The 20,984-nt window shown below is 39.9% G+C and overlaps 1 protein-coding gene and 1 non-coding gene across 2 annotated transcripts in view; one reads left to right on the plus strand and one right to left on the minus strand.

The window, feature by feature from the left end:
* C2H9orf135 (chromosome 2 C9orf135 homolog) overlaps positions 1–20,984 on the minus strand; it is a 109,174-nt gene that overhangs the window by 7,027 nt on the left and 81,163 nt on the right. The window contains exon 5 of the mRNA XM_032895453.1: positions 11,591–11,648. Within this exon, the coding sequence (XP_032751344.1) occupies positions 11,591–11,648 (58 nt within the window). The remainder of the gene's footprint in view (positions 1–11,590; positions 11,649–20,984) is intronic.
* Positions 2,967–3,109, plus strand: LOC116895012. The gene has a single exon (XR_004387199.1). It is a non-coding gene; the product is annotated as a small nucleolar RNA SNORA48 (small nucleolar RNA).

A 20,984-nucleotide genomic window follows, 5' to 3' on the forward strand; every position in this document is an offset into this window, starting at 1 on the left:
CCCTGCTTCCCTTAGCAAAGTCTTCTAAGTACACACGCAGAGCAACATGGGAGGAACATCATTTCCTACTCTGGGTGACACTGGTGAACAGACCTTACCCATTGCTTCACTAAACTTCAAGTGAGTTTGTTCCTACTGTTATTTCCTCTCAATGGTTATATTGTAAAATAAAAATAATAGTAATCAGCCAATGTAGTAATAATAGATATGTAACTGGTGGGGTGTGCTTTGTTATATATTTAAAAGTATTTGCTATTTCTTCTTACTTAATACATTTTTAAAGAAAAAAACATTTGTGAAATTCCAAACATTGAACCACAAGGAAATTGTCACAAGTGGTATAAAGACATTTAGACTGTGGCACAAATATAAATTGCTACACAATTAACAAATGTAGCCAATATAATAAGATATTTTTGTGTGAACAATCACTTCAAAAGATAAACTGACTTTTTAAAGTAACACTGCACCACTTAAGTTCCAGGCAGTAACACTCCCAGCAGCCTATACTAGCTATTGACACTTACTTCTTTCTAAGGTACATGTTTTAATTGGTCTTATCATTCCAGTCATAGGAAGCACATGTATCACGTTTCTTATTCTTTGGTCAGTATTATCTGAGGACATTATTCTTTGACAATGCTTTATTTGTATTTATAACCATATGACATAATATATTTATTGCATGCAAATTTGAAGCCTGGGGCTCTCAACTTTTAAAATATTTTCCCTTATAGAAGGTATATGTGTTCTCTGTAGAAATTAAACAATTGAAAAGAAGAAAGTTAAACGTCTCATAATCCCAAATTTTTGCCGAAAAACTATGTTTTGTGGCCTTACCTCGAGGTAAAGGTCACATGGTGACTAACCACTGTTAGGAAGAACATGATAATCAGAACAGCTGTGACAATTTTTCCATTCTATGGAAAGGCTATGACTCTAAATATCACGTGAGAGTCTGACTTTCCTGTAATATAGTCCTAGAATATTAGTGACTTACAAAATGAACAGAAAATTAAAATATTTATTATCCAGTTTTCAAATTGAAAGAATAAAATGTTTGCCAAGGTCTTCAATCAAAAAATTAATTAGTCATAAAACAAATACATTTATAATGGAACAGAGTCAATGAGAAAGAGTCAAATCATATCAAATAGTTGGACTAACAGAGAACTTGGAGATAGGATAATTCACCGCCTCCAAATTCAACCCCTAGTCCCACCCCCAAATCTGAAGCAACCTATCTGTTGTGCCCTCCCCTTGCTATCTGACCCCATCTCCAGCAAATCACTTACATTTCTTCTAACCTTTCTCCCTAGTTATTCTCTTTCCCAAGCCCCAAGTCCAGCAGGCATTCTCTGGGACCCTACCAGCCAAGCATTCTATAGAAACAAGAAGACTAGATAAATACATAGGCAAGCCTCAGATCTTTACTCTTCTCCCTGTCCTTCATATCCAATTCCCCGTCTCATCTCCAGCTCTATAGCAGATTACCTGTTGAGGCTTCTCCTTACTCTCTGCCCCAATTCCCAAGGACCTAAGCCGATCCTTGTAGAACACCCTGCTCTCTTCCCTCCTGTGGACTCTGTCACCACTTTCTCCTACCTCTGCCCATCCCTATTTCTAAATGTTGCCTTCCAATATGTAGTAACACATTTTACCCAGAATTCCCAGTGACTAAACCTAGCAGGATCCCTATCAGGCAACACATAACCACTAAACCCTCCTGAGAACCAGAGAAGGCAACTAAAACTAAGGGAAAAAAAAACACTTGCCCAAAAAAGAAAAACCAGTTACCAGCATTTAGAATTAAAATCACCACAAACGTAGACTCTAGTGTGAAAACATAATATAGGACAATATGTCTCTACTAGAGCCCAGCAATCCTTAAATCAGTAGGCTGTAAGAATTGCAACATTCTCTTCTTACACAAGTATAAGGCAAAATTTAAAATAGCTTTCATGAATATGATAGTGGTCCTTAAAAAGGAACTTAATAGCCAGAGAGTGGAAGGCAATGAGGAAAACAGTTAAAGACATGAAAGTGGAAATAGAGTCAACATAGGAAACCCAAACTGAGGAAAATCTGGAAAGGAAAATTTAGGAACTGGAACAGGAATCTCAGAGGTAACCATCACCAACAGAACACAAGAGATGGAAGAGAGACTTCCAGGCATTGAAAACATAATAGAAAAAATGAATTCCTCATTCCAAGAAAACATAAAACAAAAAGAAAAATATTCCTAGCATAAACCATACACTAAATTCAGGACACTACAAAAGGCCAAATCCAAAAATAATAGGATTAGAGGAAGGGAAAGAAACCCAGGTCAAAGACACAGAAAATATTTTCAACAAAATCAAAGAAGAAAATTTCCCTAACCTAAAGATAGCAATGGCTATCAAGGTACAAGAAGCATGCATAACACCAATTAGACTGGACCAGAAGAGAAAATCTCCACAAAATCTAATGATCAAAATTCTAAACATACAGACCAAAGAAAGAATTCTAAAAGCTACAAGGAAAAAAGACCAAATAATAAATATATAAAGGCAGACCTATTAGAATAACACCCAACTTCTCAATGGAGACTCTAAAAGGCAGAAGGTCTGGATAGATGTTCTACAGACTCTAAGAGACCATAGATGTCAGCCCAGACTACTTTATTCAGCAAAACTTAGAATCACAAGAGAAAATATGGAGAAAAGAATACCTTCCATGATAAAACCAAATTTAAGCAATATCTGTGAATGCTAGCCCTAAAGAAGGTGCTAAAATGAAGCCATCAACCTAAAGAGATTAACTACTCAAGTTTCAGTAGAACTAGGCACCTCCCCTCATATTAAGGGAAAGGCAACCCAGTAGGAGGCAAAAGTAGGAGTCAGAGACAGCCCCTGCTCCCACTGATAGGGGTACCATGGGAAGACCAAGTTACACAACTGTATTAAAAATCAATAGCAACACCCCACCTCCAGCAATGTGCAAAGAGACACCTTGGTGGTGATGGTGCTCTTATATAAGATGGGGCAGAACAGATGGTAGTCCTTTGTTCATCCTAGCTTGATGCCTGGCTTGGTGGCCAAAGCTGTTCTATGCCTAGGACTTATAAAAACCAAATCTAATCAAGTGCAGGTAGCACAGTGCAGTGGGAGGAAGATAGACCAGCAGACTGCCATGGCACTCACAGACCTGCCTGCCAGCACACAGCACAGGTGAGCCATAGACACCCACTTGCCACCACACCAGCCTGGGATGTCACCCAGAGACCCACCAGTGATATGGCCAGCCTGCCACAATATCTGATTGTGTGAACGATAGAGGATGGGAGTCTCTGAGAAGGGAGAGAGAAAGCAGTAGAGCAGCTTAAGCATTATGAAGAGAGATGAAACTGGAGACTTGGGGGTGGAAAGAAGTAGCCCATTGTGAGTTGCCAGTCCCACTACCTGGGGCTATGGTGAGGTCCCTACCACTAAGGGCCATATCTGAGTCCAAGGCTATGCAGTGGCAAGGAATGATGTTGATGCCCTTGGCTCTGTTACCATTAGAAAACATGAGGACTTCCTGGTTAGGGCACCACTGGAAACCATGTGGAGGTTCAGGGGCTGTGCTAAACTGGCCTCACCTCCTCACTGGCTGTAGCTATCTGGAAAACTGGCCCCTTCTCTCACCAGTAGCAGGGGTGTGGGTGACGTGGTTGGTCCTAAGGCACAGGCTCAGAGGTGATGCTACCCACCCACTCCCTTCACTACCTCTGGCAGCTGGGAGACTGCCCTCAGGATCATGAGATCAGTTGAGCTAGCCCTGCCTGTCACCTGCTGCAGCACTCAGGAAAGCAGGCCCTTGTACCTCACCTGGACAGCACAGAGCTAATGTGGCGGTGTGAGCACAGGTGAGCCAGCCACAAGGGTGAGAGCTGGCTCCAACACTTGTCTGCTATGAGATGAGATGATGTGGGGGTTGGGATGATGCCTTCCTCACCTTGCCCCTTATAAGAAGGAACCAAACTGAAGTCATTTGTAATAAAAATTCAATTTGAATAGGGGTCAAATAAAGTCTAAGTTTCTAAGACCTCCCTTGTTAACCCACATTCTGCTTGGCAGAAAGAGACATATACATGGGTAACTGACATCCTGGTTGGCAAGTTCTGATATTAATGCCCCACCAATGTTCAATGACCTAACCAATGGGAATAGGATATCATAAAGACATGTTCCTAAGAAAGTCCCCTATCCATAAATCCTGATTGGTAGGAGAATGCAATCATAACTTGTCACAGATGTTTGTGGATTCTGGGCTTAAAAGTGCTCTCACAGATCCTTCAGGTTTCCATCTGCACACCAGAGTTAACCCTGTGGCACAGCTATCCCTACCCAAATCCCACCTGGAGAGAGCTGGTCTCCCAGGACTGCTGTCACTCCTAAGTTAACAGGTGAGACCAACACTTTTGCTCCAATAACTGGCCAAAGAGGGACCTGCAAGGAGACCACAGGGCACAGGAACCACAGAGCACAAGGGGACAGGATCCTTCAGATTTCCATCAGTGCTCCAGAGTTAACCCTGTGAAACAGCTCTCCACAACCAAATCCTTCTCAGAGAGAAGTGATCTCCCAGGAGTGCTGACAACCTAAGATCACAGGCTCACAGGCTCAAGGAGGGAGAGGCTCCAGTCAGAGACAGCAAGACCAACTAACACCAGAGATAAATGGATGGCAAAAGGCAAGCACAAGAACCTAAGCAACAGAAACCAAGGCCACTTGGCACCATCAGAACCCAGTTCTCCCACCACAGCAAGTCCTAGATATGCTGACACACTGAAAAAGCAAGACTTGGATTTAAAATCACATCTCATGAAGATGATAGAGGACTTTGAGAAGGACATAAATAACTCTCTTAAGGAAATGCAGGAGAACGTGAGTAAACAGTTAGAAGCCCTTAAAGAGGAAACACAAAAATCCCTTCAAGAATTACAGGAAAACACAACCAAACAGGTTAAGAAATTGAACAAAAGCATCCAGGATCTAAAATCAGAAATAGAAAGAATAAAGAAATCACAAAGGGAGACAACGTTGGAGATAGAAAACCTAAGGAAGAGATCAGGAGTCATAGATGCAAGCATCACCAACAGAATACAAGAAATAGAAGAGAGAATCTCAGGGGCAGAAGATACCACAGAAAACATAGACACAACTATCAAAGATATTGTAAAACACCAAAAGTTCCTAACCCAAAACATCCAGGGAATCCAGGACACAATGAGAAGATCAAACCTAAGGATAAATAGGTATAGAAGAGTGTTGTGTTAAACAATAAGAAAAAGAATGTACCATCCCATGCTAGTGCCATCTACTCTCTGGCCCCAGTGGTCTCATGGTCTCCATTGGTAGCCTCATGCAGCTACTGCCCATTTCCCAGTTAGCTGTCACAAATCTCTGTAACCTGGTAAAATCAAAACTTTAGAAGCTTGTAATTTATGAGCCAGATTTATATCAGTAAATTCTCAACCCACAAAATGCCCAGGCAAAGAACTCAGAGCCAATTGAAAAGCTGCCAACTTAGATTGGCAAATTGTCCTGTAATAATCATCCCTTATATGATATTCATAGCTACCTATGGCTATTTAAAGCCATACAGACCTGGGTCATCCTTTTCTTATTCCATCTTCCTTCCTTCTCTCCTCCTTCTCAAAAACCCTCAGTCCACCCTCCTTTTCTATGGTCCAATCATAGGCTCTAGCCTTGTCTTTTACCTACCCTCACCTGCTTACAGACAGAAATTTACAGAAGAGAGTGAAGAATCCCAACTTAAAGGGCCAATAAATATCTTCAACAAAATTATAGAAGAAAACTTCCCTCTTTTTCTTCTCTTTCTCATCCCTCTCACTTGTCTCATTCTCTTATTAAAATGGCTCTACATATAACCATGAAAAAACAAGAAGAAAACTTCATGAACCTAAAGAAAGATGCCCATGAACATACAAGAAGTCTACAGAACTCCAAATAGACTGGACCAGAAAAGAAATTCCTCTCATCACATAATAATCAAAACAGCAAATGCACAAACCAAAGAAAAAGTATTAAAAGTAGTAGGGGAGGGTTGGGGATTTGGCTCAGCGGTAGAGCGCTTGCCAAGCACCCGCAAGGCCCTGGGTTCGGTCCCCAGCTCCGAAAAAAAAAAAAAAGTAGTAGGGGAAAAATGGCAAGTAACATATAAAGGCAGACCTATCAGAATTATGCCAGACTTCTCAACAGAGACTCTAAAAGCCAGAAGATCCTGGGCAGATGTCATACAGACCCTAAGATAACACAAATTCCAGCCCAGGCTACTATACCCAGCAAAACACTCAATTAATATAGACGGAAAAACCAAAAATTCCGTGACAAAACCAAGTTTACAAAATATTTTCCCACAAATCCAGCCCTACAAAGTATAATACATGGAAAACTCCAACACAAGGAAGGAAAAAGCAAGAAAGTAACCTTCTTTCAACAAACCCAAAAGAAGATAGCCACACAAACACAATTCTACCTCTAAAAAAAACAGGAAGCAAAAATCACTTTTTCTTAATGTATCTTAACATCAATGGACTCAATTCCCTAATAAAAAGACAGACTAACAGGCTGGGTAGGTAAAGAGGACTTAGCATTTTGCTGCATATAGGAAACACACCTCAGAGACAAAGACAGATACTACCTCAGAGTCAAAGGCTGAAGAACCACTTTCTAAGCAAATGGTCCCAAGAAACAAGCTGGAGTAGCCATTTTAATATAGAATAAAATTGACTTTCAACCAAAGTTGTCAAAAAAGATGAGGAAGGACACATTATACTCCTCAAAGGAAAAATCTATCAAGATAAACTTTTAATTCTGAATATCTATGTTCCAAATGCAAAGGGACCCACATTCATAAAACAAACTTTACTAAAACCCAAAACACACATTGCATCTCACACAATAATAGTGGGAGACCTCAACACCCGACTCTCATCAATGAATAAATAGATCATGGAAACATAAACGAAACAGAGACGCAGTGAAACTAACAGAAGTTATATACCAAATGGATTTAACAGATATCTATAGAACATTGCATCCTAAAACAAAAGAATATATCTTCTTCTCAGCACCTCATGGTACCTTCTCCAAAAATGACCATATAATTGCTCACAAAACAGGCCTCAACAGATACAAGAAGATTGAAATAATCCCATGCATGATATCAGATCACCACAGATTAAAGCTGATCTTTAATAACAACAAAAGTAACAGAAAGCCCACATGCATGTGGAAGCTAAACAATACTCTCTCTACTTGTTAACTTGGTCAAGCAAGAAATTAAAGACGGTTTAGAATTTAATAAAAATGAAGGCACAACATACCAAAACTTATGAAAGTAGTGCTAAGAGGAAAACTCATGGCTCTGAGTGCTTCCAAAAAGAAACTGAAGAGAGCATACACTGGCAGCTTAACAGCACAACTGAAATCTCCAGAAAAAAAGAAGCAAATACACCCAAGACGGATAGGCTTCAGGAAATAATCAAATTCAGGGAAGAAATCAACCAAGTAGAAACAAAAAGAACTACACAAAGAATCAACAAAACTAGGATCTGGTTCTTTGAGAAAATCAACAAGATAGATAAACCCTTAGCCAAACTAACAGAGGGCACAGAGACAGAATCCAAATTAACAAAAAAAAAAAAAAATGCTGGGAATGTGAGGAACACGGATGGCGAAGACTTATGTGCTCCAAGAACACAACTCCCATTCGTCACGTTCGTATTTTGGGGGTTTAGAATTAGGTCTATGTTCTATTTGCATTTCTATTTGCCTGGGAAATCAGGGGTTTTGATGTTGTTTGTTTTTGGTTTCTGTTTTTCCATATTGAGAGTTTTGTACACATATGTTGAACACATTCACATCCCCAACTCTTCCCAGATCCACCCTCACTTCCCTACCCATCCAATGTTGTGCTGTTGTTTTCTTTAAAGCCTTCAAGACCACTTTGTGTTCCTCACGTATCCAGGAAAACAGTCTTACTGAAGTGTAGATCAGGTTGGTTATGCGGGCATGATTGTAGGGGGATTGCCTTGATTATTAATTGAGACTGGAGATCCACCTTTAACATGGGCATTGCCCTTTTATAGTCTGGGCCCTGAGCTTTGTAAGGGTAAGGGAAGCTAGTTGAGCAAAAGCAGTAAATAGATAGCACAGCAGCACTAGTTCCTGTCTGCCTTTACTGTATATGTGTGTGGTGGTTTGAATGGGAATGGCTCCCATATAGACTCATAAATGAAAATACTTGGTTCCTAGTCAGTGTAACTGTTTTGGAAGGATTAGGATTTGTGGCCTTGTTGGAGGAGGTTGTCACTGGGAACAGTTTTTGAGCTTTCAGATGCTTGCCAATCCCTGTCCCCCCAGGGGTCCCCCTCTGATGCCCACCCCCATCTTCTCTCCCTCTCTCTTCCTCTCTCTCCCTCTCATCTCCCTTCCTCCTCTTCCTCTCTCTTCTCTCTCCTCTCCCTCTTCCCCAACTCCCCTTTTCTAATACACAAATATATTTGTGGATCAAGATGATGTAAGTTCTCAGCTCCTTCTGTAGTACCAAGCCTGCCTGTCTGCTGCCACACTGCCCACCATGATGTTCAGACTCTAAGCCTCTGAAATGCAGCACCAATAAACTCTACCTTTGCATGGTGCCTTATCACAGTAATAGAAACATAATGAAGACAGTGTAATATGATTAGTTCCTTCAAGGTCCTGCCGTCGTAACTTCCCCACAGTGATGGGCTGCAACCTGGGCTTTTAGTTTATACTTTAATCACAGCAACAGAAATGGAATTAGAACTCACAACTTCCTTTTGTTTAAAGATAGAACCAGATCTTGTGAAAATTAGGGACCAGGTCTGAAATTCATTTTGAAATAACGTGTCCATTTTCTTATGCTTTAAAACAATTTCTTGTGTTTATTCTGGAGGGGGAACTCATGTACATATGGAAATTAGAGGACAATTTTTGTGTGTCAGTTCCTTCCATTCACCAGGTGGATTTTAGGGATGAACTTAGGTTGTCAGACTTGGTGGCTGGTGTCTCTGCCTACTCAGTCATCTGTAATTTTTTACTATAAATCCTAAGTCCTGTAGCATTGGAAAATTCTAAAAAATACAAAGATAAAGAAAATCACCACAATTTCACATTTAATGGATGATTTTGCCAACATTCTGAGAACTTCTGCATGTTGTTAAATTGTATGTATATTTTCATATAGTTTGATGAAATACACATATTTATGTTAATTTTTTCCAAGTGCACTTTTTTTTAATCTTTATTAACTTGAGTATTTCTTATTTACATTTCGAGTGTTATTCCCTTTCCGGGTTTCCAGGCCAACATCCCCCTAGCCCCTCCACCTCCCCTTCTATATGGGTGTTCCCCTCCCCATCCTTCCCCCAATACCGCCCTCCCCCCAACAATCACATTCACTGGGGGTTCAGTCTTAGCAGGACCCAGGGCTTCCCCTTCCACTGGTGCTCTTACTAGGATATTCATTGCTACCTATGAGGTTGGAGCCCAGGGTCAGTCCATGTATAGTCTTTGGGTAGTGGCTTAGTCCCTGGAAGCTCTGGTTTGTTGGCATTGTTGTTCATATAGGGTCTCGAGCCCCTTCAAGCTCTTCCAGTCCTTTCTCTGATTCCTTCAATGGGGGTCCCGTTCTCAGTTCAGTGGTTTGCTGCTGGCGTTTGCCTCTGTATTTGCTGTATTCTGGCTGTGTCTCTCAGGAGAGATCTACATCCGGTTCCTGTCAGCCTGCACTTCTTTGCTTCATCCATCTTGTCTAATTGGGTGACTGAATATGTATGGGCCACATGTGGGGCAGGCTCTGAATGGGTGTTCCTTCTGTCTCTGTTTTAAACTTTGCCTCCCTATTTATGTTAATTTTTAACCTTCATTGAAGACTTACTAAAAACTATTCATGAACAATGGAAAGGCTTCACAATGTCACCTGTGATTATAAAGTAATAACATCTCCAATACTGTATATTGATGCACTCTCCAGGTTTTGCTATTATAAATAATACACTGATTAACATGTTTAGCTATACTTTTACCCTGATTTTGAATTATTTTTACTTGAAGAAATTTCCTTAAAGGAGACCTATTGGGTTAAAGGTAACCTAATACAGACTGGCAAATTTCTTTCCAGGAAGGATGAAAACATGCACATTCTGCCTAACAAGAAATGAAACTCACCATCTCATTCCACCTTTATCCCGACTCATTATTTGTAAAACTACTACCAATTTCATTAGCAAAAAAATCTCAATTTAACTCATATTTTCTACTTTTTGATGAATTGCATTTCCTACCATATAAATTGCCTATCATATTTCCTGTTTTTACATATTAAGAATTATTTTCAATAAAATATCAAGAATGTAACATTTATGGTATCATAAAGTCTTTTCTTATCTAAATTGATAAAAGCTAAATCAGTTTGACAACTTTTCACAAACATTCCTACTTGTTTATTCTATTTGTTCTTTCAAATAATTCTTATTATCTTAAATTCTGATAGAAGGGAAAATCCATTGAGGTTTTAGTTATATTAAACGTATGCATTTCATTTATAATTACTTTTCTAGTCTTGTCTCTTTCATACAGCCCTTGGGACCTTTCATTTTGTTTTATTAAGCAAATGAAGGAACTCAACAACTCCATCTTCTTCTTGAGTCTCTCAGCAGTTGGAACCAACCAGAAGCTGCAGTTAGACTCCAGCCTTAGCCAAAATGCTTTTCTCTATCTCAAGCTATGCCCTTTTATTTTGTTTCTGTTATATAGTTTCTTCCCTCCCCTCTCCTCTTTCTCTCTCCTCTCCTCTCCTCTCCTCTCCTCTTCTCTCTCTCTCTCTTTCCTTTCTTCCCAAAACTCTTCATTCTTTTTTTGCATCTAATGAGATGAGTTTATTTTTACTAAAAGAGTTAAATAGATGGATACATGATACTACAGGTGTAGATCACCTTCAACATAGTTCACATGTGATCAACAATTTGATTTTAAGATTTATCAATGCTGAAAACACTGCTTCACATAAATGTAGGGTAGAAAATGTCAACTCTTCATTCTTGAGGTCAAGCCAACACTTTTCACAGACTACAGAGGCTTTCCCTCCAGTCTTGTTGCTAATTGTTAAAAATATAAATATATTCAAAGCTATAATAAGATGGACCTCAAAAAAAAATCAATGCTCAATTTCGCGGAGCTAAATTAAATTCCATACTTGTATATGTTCATAAGATAAAAGTAAATAGGAAGGTGGTTTTCATTCCCAGTAAGTCACATTCAAGGTAGAGGCAATAAACAAACAAGGAACAAAGTGATAAATATGTCTTAGATACTGTAATACTTTCTCCCCTAAAATGTCCATTAATTTCCAAAATCAACCATAGGTATTATATACCCTATTGATTCTCACAAGCAGACATTATCTCTTAATAAATATAAGACATCATAAACCTCAGCAATCCCTTCTCCCCATGTGACACAGGAATGATGAGTCACATACATGAGTAGGATTAGAATGTGATTCTTGTACTTACAGGTGGTGGATATTCATACTGTGGAACATAATCTTCAGAATATGTTGTCGAATAACACCTGGAAAAGAGAAGCCAAATATCAGAAAAAAAGAATGTCTCCCAAAAGAAAGATACTGACATGAAACAAATATGACACTGATAAAAATTTTAAGTCCAGTCGCCCAGGCTCTCCACAGTTTTACCTGTCTTCAGCAAGCATTCCTTCAATTACTTCTAATTCTTCACAAGGCAATGTGCTCCTGTACTGATAGCTACCCAAGTCCCATGTCTGCACCTTAGGTGCTCTGTGGCCTCCAAATTCTATCACCCACTTTCTCCCTCAAAAATCCTTTGACTTCATGCCCCACATTCTCTGCTAGATAATGACTAAAGAGATTGTGGTAGACACCCAGCTTTGTAAGATCCCAGACTGTCCCCAGCCTCCCCTTCCTAAGCACACAGAAATGTTAGATGAATCATTTGTCTTCCACCAGGTAGAGAAGCCTAGCCCAGCTCAAGTCCCTAGAGTGATGGAGATGAAGACACACAGTATGGGAACCAAGAAAGCTGATATCCTAAACCTACAGGGCAGAGTTTTAACTATAGGTAATGAGTAAGTGAAGTGGTCCAAGTCTCACTGTACTTCCTGGTAAAGAGACTAGGAAAACCCCAGTTACGAACCTCAAAAAACCTTAGTTCCTATGTTTAGAGCTCTGGGTAAAGAAGTTGTTCTTCTATAAAAATGAAGCTGTACTTGTGTTCTCAGCAACATTATGAAAATGGATAGTCAAAGAAAGTACCTAGGTTTTTTGGGGGGTTTTGTTGGTTTTTTGTTGTTGCTGTTGTTCTTGTTTGTTAGTTCGTTTGTTTTTGTTGTTCTTTTGGAAAGCAAGACCATTCACCAAGAATCTCAACACAACAAAATCAGGTTCAGGCAGGCTAATGGGTACAGTGGTAGATTTAGCCTGGCGGTAACCACCAGCTGCTGCCAATTCTCTCAGCGTTGCTTCTTGAGCAGCAGCATCACCTGGCACCTTGAGAGTTCTGAGAATTCAGTCTTTACCGTCTTTTGGAGACAGAGTGGATAGCAAAGTCTATAGATGCTCAAGCATGTTCTGTACATTTGTATCTATGTATAGCACAAGTACGTCCTTCTACATATTGTAAGTTACCTCTAGATTGATTATGCTACTTAACATAATGTAAATCTTAAGTAGCTTAGACACTTCCTCATTTCAGGAATAATGATTTTTTTACATCTGTACATGTTCAGCAAAGAATTGCTTTTCTTTCTATCATTTTCAGTCCATGATTGATTGAATCTGCTGATGTAAAAGCCATGGATATGATTGCAGTTAAGTCCTACCCCAAGGCCACTGAATTAGAACCTCTATGGGCAGGGTCCAGCCTTCTGTAGTTTAACAATCCCTCTGGAACATCTTGGATACACACTTGTGTTTGAGTTCTGATGAGTAAAAGAACAAAAGTAGAAATTCACACGAGAGGAGAGAATTCTTAAAGGGGGAGAGTTAATAGAACATAGGTAACATGAAAGTCAAGGTATATGGGCAGGGGCATGCTAGAGTTAAAGGTTTAAGCAAAGATGGAAATTGATGATGATGATGATGATGATGACGACAACGACGAGGACGATGATGATGATGATGATGGGTTGGGGTGGGTTAACTGAAACTAGGACTGTAGAAAGAAGTCTTATGAAAACCTACTGCTTTGTAAACTAATTAAAAATACAGTTTAAAAAGAAGTCTGAACATAAACAGCCTGTAAGGGGGAAAAATGCTTTCTCCAGAATAGCATATTAAATAAAAATTTCAGTGTTTGGGAAATCTCCCTCTGAAGTGATTGGTCAGGGAGGTCCCAGACTCCAACTCCCCAAACAACTCAAACTACTGCCATTTCTCTTGGTTGTCCACTATAACTAGATGATAAGATAACTTGCTAAAGACACAATACATAGTGGTTGAAGAACACAAAGGAAATCAAACAAGGACTAACCTGGATACTTTATCCCTGCTAGATAGCTTTTATGGTGCTAGAAGATGCTATCAGTGGGAGAGAAAAGCCATCAATGGACTTACTAATAGTGGACTCTGCCTCCTATAATACCAACTTCTCTCCCATAGCAAGAGTGAATATGGAAATATCCAATGGCTTTACAATTGGATTTGAGTATTGCACCACAGAAGGGAATCCAGGCCTAGTACTGTAAACTTGATGTAACTCCATAGTTGGGGAGGTCAAAGGACCCAGGAGGGAAGTTAATCTGTTTTGATAATTGGGCATGCTGTCAAATTATCTTGTAAATATGTGTACACCCATTAAATAAGCACAGCTCTCAACCTTGATCAGAGAAGCTTCTTTTGCAGTGAGATACAATCAATGCAGAACCTCATAATCGGTCAAAGTGCAGAGAATAAATGACCATTGAGTATTCAGACCTAAACTGGTTACTTATCAATACCCAACCACGTGCCTCCAAGCTTAGTTTCACAAAAAACAGGGTGGAAAAAAATTGAAGATCTTGAAGGACCCTGTGTAATGATGTCTTCCACGCATGGCATAGTCATTGCTTTTATGAACTCAAAGTAGCGGTGGTTATTGGCAGAGGCCCTGCATATCAGGCAACATTCCAGCATGAAGGGGAGAAGAGCTACTGGCAAGTGGTAGCTGTTAAGGCTGGGAGGTTATTTTTCTTCTTTGGGGCTTTGGCCATGCTCGGGTGGATGGCCCTATACTAATGAGTATGTAGGCAGTACTAACTGGACCCCTGGTCAGTGGATTGCTAGAAAAAAAATAGAGAAATTAGGAAGAAGGAAGAGTAAGAGCAGAAGAAAATGGTGGAAGGCGCAATGTGGCATGGGAGCCAGGGGAGTGAAGAGACTGAAAGTGATTAAGATCATTTGCATACATGCATAAAATTATCAAAGAATGAATAAAAATTATAAAGTCAATCAGATGTCCAACTTTTTAACCTTCAAGTCAGTAAATAAAATTTGAAGGACCAACGAGAGAGAGAGAGAGAGAGAGAGAGAGAGACAGAGAGAGAGAGACAGAGAGAGAGACAGAGAGAGAGAGAGAAGAATTAAAGAAGTAGGAAAAATTTAGCACTCTCAAAAAATGAAGGATTTAATATTTTTGGCCTTAAATTGAATATCACACAATTTCTTAAAGGTCCATTTATGTGCCTAATACTTCACATAAAATTATTTTCAAAAAAGGATTAAAAGCAAAAGTATACAAACACAGAATCAAGTATTAGCCAAAAGATATATTCTTCTGATACTAAGATATGGAAAGGATAAAAATTTAAAAATCACTAGCTATAGAGACCATTACCAGTGATTAATAGAACTCACCAAGAATGTGCATAAGAATTTTACATCAACACACCTACAATTTGTAAGCTATGTAAAGCAGAAAAAGGCAGGATTCCAAAGATAAACACAGCCACAGAAGAATACTATAAAACACCCTTCCCACCATTGACTTCTTAGTCCCAAATCTACCCATATCCTCCAAAAAACACAAACAAGGGTAAGTTGACAACAAAGAAAATTAACTTGCACACTTGACCCTAAGGAGAATGTAACAGAGCATGGGAAATACTATTTTAAATAAGTCCATAGCCACTTCTGCTCCAGACCCAACAGACCAAATAAAAATGAAACTGTTTGTATCAAATTCTATGCCAGCCAGTCCCAACTAAATTATTTCATATGTTATTTCAAGGATATGGGGACCCAGACTATTTTAACCTTTACGGAGAACAAAAGCAACTTAAGTCTTTCCTCTTGCTTTCTTCAGTTCTCTCTATCAAAACAGTCTTGTCTGCTCAGCTCAGAGGAACACTCCATTTTCTTTTTATAGAATGAGGTATTTTCTGATTCTAGAATTGGTTTTTATTACCAGAGGGGACCCTTACCTTTGCTATAATCTTGACTTTGACTCTACAAGCTTCAAATTGTATGTGGATAGGTTTTAAAAATCCTGCCTATAGAGCTAAATCAAAGTCCACACCGGACCAGATTCTGGCAGGGATTATAGGAAAAGAGAAGGTAGCAAGGGCCTGTGGGTAGATAGAACACCATGGCATCACCTCCAGAAACAGCGGCCTACCCTGATGGGGAGAGGTACTGCAACAGGAGAATTTGAACTACTGTTTTCAAGCAGGAAGGAATGGAATGACAGTTCTGAGAAGGCATTATTTTGGGAACCAAGAGGCAACTAAGAAATTAAGGATCCTGGAGCTGTAATGCAGCCCCACAGTAGCAACAGGACTCCACTCATACCCCACCCCAAGTGTCAATTAAACGTTGCTTCAGTGATCTAACAGAAGATGGCACTCTTGAACTAAGATAATGAGCAAACTTCCCAAACATCCCATCCCCTCAGCAGTATTGCCTGGATCGGATGACCTGTGATGTCCAGGAAGACCCAGCATAATCAAAATAAGCAGAAATAGGTAATACTAATATGACAACAGTTAGAATCAAAATTAAGCTCATGAATATCCTTTCCTCCAGAAATACTCCCCATCACTGACTGAACCCTCTATCAGCCTATTTCTTTAAATAGAGCGTAGGAAAAAAAAGCAGAGCCTAGAAAATGAAACAAAAATAAGTGTACTATAGTACTTTGAATAGGAATGCAAAATGTTGATCTCCAAAGAGGAAAAAAATTTTAAAAATCCAAGAGAATCCACAAAATATAACAAGCAAGTTCCAAAGTTATCAGATACAAGATTGTTATACAAAAGAATTTAGCCACGTACCAGCAAACAAAGACTGGCAATGTGGAGGTGGAAAACGCTCACAATTGTACCATATTCTCCAAGTTTCCTAGTAGAATAGATATAACTAAAGCGACATGATCCATCTGCAAAGGAGAACTTATACATTTTTTGTCGGTTATAGAATGATTTTTTTACTTATGATTGAGACAACTTGTTGATGATGGTTGTTTTTCCACCTAACTGATTAAATGTCATGAATCAGAATACAAGGACTTCTTATTAGGCAAATCCTATCTCATCTGTATTTACTTTTTAAAGCAGAATGTGATTGGGCACTGTTAAAGCCTTGCTGAGTTAGAAGACCTAGGGGAACTTAGGATTTTCTTCTCAGTATTTTGGAAAACGAGCCACTTGGGGAATTCCTCTGTCAAGTTGTTTTAACTTGTGTTTACTTCTAAGACTAGTACACGCAGAATTAACTACAGGGGATGAAAAAAATTTTAAGATGAAACTTAGGCCATCTTAATTTGATCTACTAAGGAATCCAACTCAAGAGTTAAACACTTCAGACCATATAGTTAACATTAACAGTAGGTGACATTACGTCTTACAACAAACGCTCTATCAATAGACATAGAATTGCATAAAATGCAAGTGGAATGATGACGATTTGGAAAAGAAGAAACTGGTTAAACTCACTCCACAAGGCATAAAGGAGTAGTATAACGTCACAGTAATTAAGACAGTGCTGTTGCTGAAGGGGTCTACAAATAGAGCAGCAGGATAGACTACAGAGCTCAGACATCCAGCTGCTTAAGTGTGGCCATGCAGCTCTGATGGAAAGGACTCGATGACAAAATAGTGAACAAAACAATGTTGCAACAACCAGCTAGTCCCAACTCACACACATAAAGTTATGAGGAAAGTTAAAAGAAGGTATTTGCTTATATTTTACCAAGACAGAGTTTTTAAAAATCCCAATAGGAAAATCAACTGAAGCTACACACAGGCAATTTGCAAAAGAAACCAGGAAGGGCCGTTACTGTTGAACAATAATTTCAATTATAAAGTCAGTAATTAGTGGAATGTAAAGTAAAAAATAGAATGCAGTACCATTTTATCTACATTAGATTATTAATAAAGAACCCTTATAATCATTTACCAAAGTGTGAAAGAGTGAGTAGTCATAGGCTCTGGCTGTGTCCAGGAATCCTGTGAGTCTGAGGTGATCGGTAGATCTGTCAGGTCTAGAGTACAGCCAGAAGACCTCCAATACACAATCAGACTCAATGGCAGCCTACAGTGAGTTAAGCCATGATTGGGAACCACTGAGAGCAACCCTGTGCCTTGTAGATCAGCTTTTCCTCTGTCTTCCCTGTCTAGAGCTGATAGACCCAAAGTCAGACTCAGGCCCACATTATCAGGGATCTCTTTTGAGATTTCCCTTAGTGGAAACTGAAAGGAAAGGTCCAGTCACTCTTCTGAGACAGGAGCTACAGAATGTAATGTCTCCACTTCAGGGAAGAGGCTACAGGAAGAAAAGGCTGCAGGACTAGAATCTTAACTTCAGGCTCCCCGACTTATTTTCCAATTATACCATGGGGTCTTTTGACAAACTTACTCTTTGACTATGATGACCTTGTGACTCTGTTACCTACAACTGCAAGAGTCCCTTTCCAGAGCCTGTGGCCATTACTCATTGCAATCATACAATTCACCTTGTTCAGAGTCTAGATATTCAGATCATAAGCTGGCTCTCCATATGGTTTCCACAGAGGGAGAATGCTTCATTAGGCTGACACAACTATCTGATGTGCTTCAATTTTTTATTTCTCATTAGAAATTTAACTAATTATAATTCTGGACGTGTGTGTGTGTGTGTGTGTGTGTGTGTGTGTGTGTGAGAGAGAGAGAGAGAGAGAGAGAGAGACTATTGTGCACAAGTCAGTCTCCGTGAGTCAGATAAATGCTGAAGCACAGATATAAATGGCCTTTCTGTAAAAATAAAACTGAAGACCAGATGCTGGTAGATTCGTGAAGACAATGCTCTCCTGTCTGGAAGTCTGGAAACTGGACAGCTGGCTTTCATCCACTACCACCCACAATTTGCCATACATACCCTCATTGACCTTTAACAGGCACAGAAGATAACCGAAGGTGTTTTGTGAGGTGAGCAAGTCTGATACTTCTCATTAGAGCTATGGCATTAGTTAAAGTATCTACAGGAGCAAGAACACAAGACCAAATGTAGATGGGTGACAAGATGATGCACTACAGCCACAGACTTCCCTTAGCTTGCAAAATCCTTATTGTTTAATTGCTTGTCTCCTATTTTATCTGAGGCTGGGGGGTGCTATTTTCTTTCCCCATGTCCTTGGAGCTAAAGCATGGATACAACATACTTACCACATCGCATGATATTATCTAAATATGAGTGATTCAAAGAAACAAATAATTTCAAATGAATCTCTTCCCTGGCAACAATAGAAGTACCTATTATTAAGACAGGTCTAGCCACTGACAGCCAAGGGGTATCCATATTATGGGTGAGGGGAGAAAGTTTATGTGCTACCTCCCATTCTAAACCATCCTTTCCCTTTAAACTGCATGTGGCTCTAGATGCAGTAGTTACAAGTCTGTAATCCTGGCATTTGGGAAGTAGAGGCAGGAGGATCAGGAGGCCAAGGCCATTCTTGGTAGGATGGCAAGTTGGAGACCAGCCTGGATTGCATGAGATGCCATCTTCCCCTGAAAATCTTATGTTGAAATGAGTGAATGCTCTTGTCATTTCTTCCTGCATTTACCTCCTGATTAAGTCAGATGAAATTCATTAGCTGATCAGCGGCTTCCAAATACAGGGAGCTTTTTAGGGACTACCTCCTAAGATGATAATAAGTACATGATGGAGAGCGAAGATGAATGGCAGGACAATTTGAATCTGCAGTTAATCCTGATCCAAGGTCAGTATGCACTCAACATCCCTAGCAGCTTTGTAAGCGTTCTCCTCTCCTATCAGGAACACGATGATGCTATGAGCCAAAATTTTTCCTTTCTGTTTTGCCCTTAAGTCATTCTGGAACCTTCAGACCATCACTTAAACCCTCTGTATCTCACCACCTCCCATTCATATTTACTCCATAAATATTTATAAAATAGATAGGTGGACTAATTAACAGGCAATCAGATTCCCAACTTCTGTGCTTCAATTTCTTCCTCCACACAGTTAAGGTCAACCCCACCCAAATAACCTTGGATGACCTTTAGGATGGACAGAGTGCAGACAAAACATGTGTGTGTGTGTGTGTGGGGGGTGTTATATATGCTTAAAGTGTGAAACACAGTGTAATGATTGATGAAACACCCTACCTTCAACTGTACCAGACAAAATAAAAACCAAGTTCTACTAATTTCTAGGTCCCTTCCTGATTTTGGGAAAGTTACCATATCCCACTGAGCCCTATTTGGTAAGATTTATTGCAGCATCTAAAGCAACCTACAATGACGTTATCTCATTGCTCTTACAGAGAGTATGCAGCTGTAAGGTGGAGAATGGATGAAGGATACAAAGCTGGGAGAAGGAAGCAGCTTTGATCCTGATATTAGCAGCTGAGGATGGGTCTGTCTGCTCTCCAGTCTTAGTCACCTGACTGAGGTGCTGCCACAGCAAACGACCTTATCCTCCTCTGGCTACCTAAGCTGGAAGGCAAGGAACCAACCTGAAAACCTCACCCCCATAATTAACCAGTAATCAAGCAAATGTCAGTTCTTTCTCATCAAGAACCTGCATCCTTCTCTTTCTCATGCTGCCATTACTCTTGTCTTGCCTTGGTATATTCAAGAGCCTCCCGATGATGGTCTCTGTTGTCGACTAGTTTTGTGCTTTCTTAAACACAAATATCTTTGCTTTCCCCAGTGCTTGAAAACCTTTCCCATCACTAACATGACCAACCTCAAATTCCCGAGGCCCTGTTCCCTCAGCTGTCATGACTGCAGACTTGCTCCAGGATAGATCATGCTCACTGTGCCTCAGGATGCCCTATGTCCTCTGCTGAAGACTGTCCTTTTCTCCCACTGATCTCGAAGCTCAGGTGTCACTTCTACATGGAAGCCCTTCCCAGTCTGAGTTACACTGCTGCCACCCCTAACACACAGCAGCTTGCAGGCCGGTCCATCTATTAGTCCAGCCTTCTCTCTTGCTTTTCTCCAACTAGAACCCTTCCAGAGTCTGCTCACAAGGTGTGGGATGAAGATGCTAGAGAGGACATCCTTTCAGCTCTTGACTTTGTCCCTTCTAGACTAGCTTTGTGCTTGCAGCATAGGAACCACCCAGAGACTATAAAGATGAAAATTAGCTCATTGAGATCCTTTAAGACATTGTTTAGCATCATACTGGTCTTGGACTCCTTTCCCTCAGAGTTCAAGCCAGGTGAACAAATGGATTTCTTACTCAGGGACTACTAGCTAAGTTTTCTGTTAATTTTAGCTGAGACTCTTTTGTACCAATATGCCAATATTGATTACTTTCCCAGCCTCAACTATCAGACAAATGAGCCTGTCTTTTGCATCTACACTACCAATGTCAAACTTCCTGGTACAAAGTAGGCAATCATCCCGTGGGTTTGTTGGAAGAATTTTCCTCAAGCCTAATAACTTTTGGAAGTC

The sequence above is a fragment of the Rattus rattus genome, chromosome 2 (assembly GCF_011064425.1).
Source record: "Rattus rattus isolate New Zealand chromosome 2, Rrattus_CSIRO_v1, whole genome shotgun sequence".
Lineage (NCBI taxonomy): Eukaryota > Metazoa > Chordata > Mammalia > Rodentia > Muridae > Rattus > Rattus rattus.